This window comes from Oxyura jamaicensis, unplaced genomic scaffold, assembly GCF_011077185.1.
Source record: "Oxyura jamaicensis isolate SHBP4307 breed ruddy duck unplaced genomic scaffold, BPBGC_Ojam_1.0 oxyUn_random_OJ71208, whole genome shotgun sequence".
NCBI lineage: Eukaryota > Metazoa > Chordata > Aves > Anseriformes > Anatidae > Oxyura > Oxyura jamaicensis.
The window spans coordinates 1068-1674 of record NW_023310410.1 but is presented as its reverse complement, the minus strand read 5'-3'; the positions used below and the strand labels follow the sequence as shown (position 1 = coordinate 1674).

Sequence of the window (607 nt, the reverse complement as noted above, 5' to 3'; positions counted from 1 at the left end):
AATAACAAAAACACCCCCCCCCCCCTCCCTTACCTGCGGGGGGGTGAAGCTGAGGTACAGCGCGTCTCCCGCCGGCAAGCTCCTGCGGCGCGGGTCGGTGCCGCGGCGGCCCCGCGCGCCCCCCGCCTCCTGGCGCAGCGCCGCCAGCTGCCGCTGCGCCTCGTCCCGCTCGCGCTCCAGCCGCGCGCGCTCCTGCTCGCTGCCCCGCAGCCGCCCCTCCAGCCCCGCCGCCTCCTGCGCCCGCTCGTGGCAGAGCTGCCGGCAGCGGGCCAGCTCCTCCTGCAGCAGGGCGTGTTGCCGCTGCAGCAGCGCCAGCTCCGAGCTGGGTCTCTCGCCCGGCCTCGCCGCTTCGCTCGCCGCCGGTGCCGCCGGCTTCTCGCGCCGCTCGGCGCCCTCCTGCAGCCGCAGCTCCAGCAGCGTGTCCTGCTGGCTCACCACCGCCTGCGGGGTGATTTTTTTTGGGGGGGGGGGGGGGGGGTCCGGCGGCCCCCCCCCCCCCCCCACCCTGCGGCATCCCCCCGCGCCGCCCCGTCCCCGTGCGCCCACCTGGAGGCCGTGCAGCAGGGCGTAGAGGTTCATGAGCCGCTGGTTCACCTCCTGCGGGCAG

At 77.1% G+C, this 607-nt stretch overlaps 1 protein-coding gene across 1 annotated transcript in view; it reads right to left on the bottom strand.

Moving 5' to 3' along the window:
- LOC118159599 (rho guanine nucleotide exchange factor 2-like) overlaps positions 1-607 on the bottom strand; it is a 3853-nt gene that overhangs the window by 2188 nt on the left and 1058 nt on the right. Inside the window, exons 5-6 of the mRNA XM_035314174.1 lie at positions 547-597; positions 34-441 (exon numbers count right to left, since the gene is read on the bottom strand). Coding sequence (XP_035170065.1) covers positions 34-441; positions 547-597 — 459 coding nt within the window. The remainder of the gene's footprint in view (positions 1-33; positions 442-546; positions 598-607) is intronic.